This window comes from Seriola lalandi, unplaced genomic scaffold (genome assembly GCF_002814215.2).
Source record: "Seriola lalandi dorsalis isolate HSWRI2012SDOR001 ecotype SW California unplaced genomic scaffold, Sedor1 jcf7180002003003, whole genome shotgun sequence".
Lineage (NCBI taxonomy): Eukaryota > Metazoa > Chordata > Actinopteri > Carangiformes > Carangidae > Seriola > Seriola lalandi.
Window position 1 is genome coordinate 1 of NW_019473659.1, and position 1,932 is coordinate 1,932.

General features: G+C 39.7%; 1 protein-coding gene across 1 annotated transcript; it reads right to left on the minus strand.

The window, feature by feature from the left end:
* Positions 1 to 30: 30 nt before the first annotated feature.
* On the minus strand, positions 31 to 1,886 carry LOC111666556 (pre-mRNA 3'-end-processing factor FIP1-like). Its single transcript, XM_023421920.2, has 5 exons — positions 1,759 to 1,886; positions 1,125 to 1,189; positions 913 to 1,020; positions 543 to 673; positions 31 to 400 (listed from the first exon to the last, which is right to left on the minus strand). The coding sequence occupies exons 3-5, from the start codon at positions 947 to 949 to the stop codon at positions 278 to 280; spliced, it is 291 nt and encodes a 96-aa protein (XP_023277688.2). The 5' UTR covers positions 950 to 1,020; positions 1,125 to 1,189; positions 1,759 to 1,886; the 3' UTR covers positions 31 to 277.
* Positions 1,887 to 1,932: the final 46 nt, after the last annotated feature.

Consider the following 1,932-nt stretch of genomic DNA (forward strand, 5'->3'; position numbering starts at 1 on the left):
TCTAAGTATGTTGCATTTGAAAAAGTAAACACAAGAAATGTTTTTGCTGTGCAGTTTCCTCTAAAATAATCAACTTTTGCTGCCACACAGACCAGCCATGACTAAAATGTATCCTTTCTTCTTGAGATGGCCAGTTAACTGTATGTAGTGCTATTCCTCATCCAGCCCTCCACTGCCAAGACACATTGTTGGTATATCTACTGTGCACTTCTATTGGAAACTGAATGTGTGTTTTATTCCAAGATATCTTAATAAAGTGAAGATAAAAGCAGAAGTGTTACCTGGTGACCTGACTGACGGCAGACTTGTACAGGCTGACAGGAGATGTGAAGTCTGGCTTCGAGGTGTGAACAGGTAAACTGGATATGTCTTTCTCATTGCCTGTCCTGCCTTGCTGAACCTAAGAAAGAGCCAAAAATAAACATATGATGCGTCATCATAGTAGAGATAGTTAGTGTTGATTTTAAGTAGATATAGCGAGAGGCTTATGAAGAAAATGGCTGGTGAAATGTAGAGGGAATGTGAGCTGTAAAGTCCCTCACAGTGATCTTGCTCGTCACCGAGCCGACTGTAGAGACCTCCAGACCCATACGCAGCCTCTTCTGTTTTTCACAGTAAGCCTTCCACGTGTCTTCATTGAAGCCATAATTGAAGTAGTCTGACAGATCCGCTCCTGCACACATAAAAACATACACTCGTGAAATACTGTGCATGCTAGACATGATTTGTCTTTATCAGTGTCGCCAAACATCCTGCAAATACAAATAAGTGATGTGCCTGAAGGAACAGTGAAAACTTTTTTTTGTTATCATTTTGAAACTTTTAGCCACACAGACACACACAGACACACACAGACACACACAGACACACAGACTGACACAGACACACACATACACAAATACAAACACAAACCTGGCTTCCTCCAGGGTTTCTCTTCAAAGGACTCCATGTCCACCTCCAGCACTGGAACCCCATTAATGTTTCCAGGAGCATCAAGATCCACTCCCTTCAGCTTCGTGGCTACTCAAAACAATAATGCAAATTAGTACAAAGAAGAAAAAGCAATTGTGTTGGTCAAACTACAAACTAGTCAGAGCAACAGTTTTAAGAACAGAGAGCGACACCTTGTCCATAAGGTCTGGAGCCTGTTGTCTTTATGTTGAGATTTACAGGAGGAGCTCCATAAGTTCTATAGGAGGGGGAAAAAAACACAGTGTCCTTGTCAATGACATTACAAGGTCCACTCTGAATGAAAGTTACCATATACACCGTACATACTAAAGAAAACACTTTAATCTGCTAATGCCAGTTTGTGTTCAGAAGACATTTGGTTAGAAAAGTAAGTATCTAAGTATCATGTCAATGCACCAAAATAATCGTATACAGTCTAAACAGAGGTCAAGTTTACATTGATGTTTTACTGAAGTTACATGGTAGGATATGGTGTGTTAACAATGCTCTGAAATGATATATGAAAACTATCTGAAAACCATAGTTTGTAAATATAACTATGCAAATGTAAGATTGTTGTATTTGGACATCAAAACCTCTAGTTGAACTCTGAAGAGACAGACTGACTCTGAAAGCTTAATGTTTTTTTAAAGCATCAGGTAGGAAAACACATTTTACATGAAAACATGAACATTTTAAGTTAGGCTTCTTTACTGCTACAAGTCACAAGTTGCAAACTTCATATTCCATCTCACTTCTAACTTATTCTAACTAGCCAGCTAGTGCTAAACTTTAACTGAAACCTACGTGTATTGTGGCGCTCCAGTTTTGATGTCTCCAATGGTCACTCGGACATCATCGTCGTCATCATCACTGTCACTGTCACTGTCCACATCTTCACCTGCTCCTTCACCTGTGGCCTGACATCCCAAAACTGGCAGGTGAGTATGAGTGTACTTGCAAAAAAATTAACAACAACAA

What these genes read in the sequence shown, in the direction of transcription:
- LOC111666556 (XM_023421920.2), bottom strand. Translation starts at nt 949, where the DNA reads ATGGAGTCCTTTGAAGAGAAACCCTGGAGGAAGCCAG. An exon ending in GAAACCCTGGAGGAAGCCAG is followed by an intron (nt 674 to 912) that starts GTTTGTGTTTGT and finishes TTATGTGTGCAG; the next exon opens with GAGCGGATCTGTCAGACTAC. An exon ending in CGGTGACGAGCAAGATCACT is followed by an intron (nt 401 to 542) that starts GTGAGGGACTTT and finishes GCTCTTTCTTAG; the next exon opens with GTTCAGCAAGGCAGGACAGG.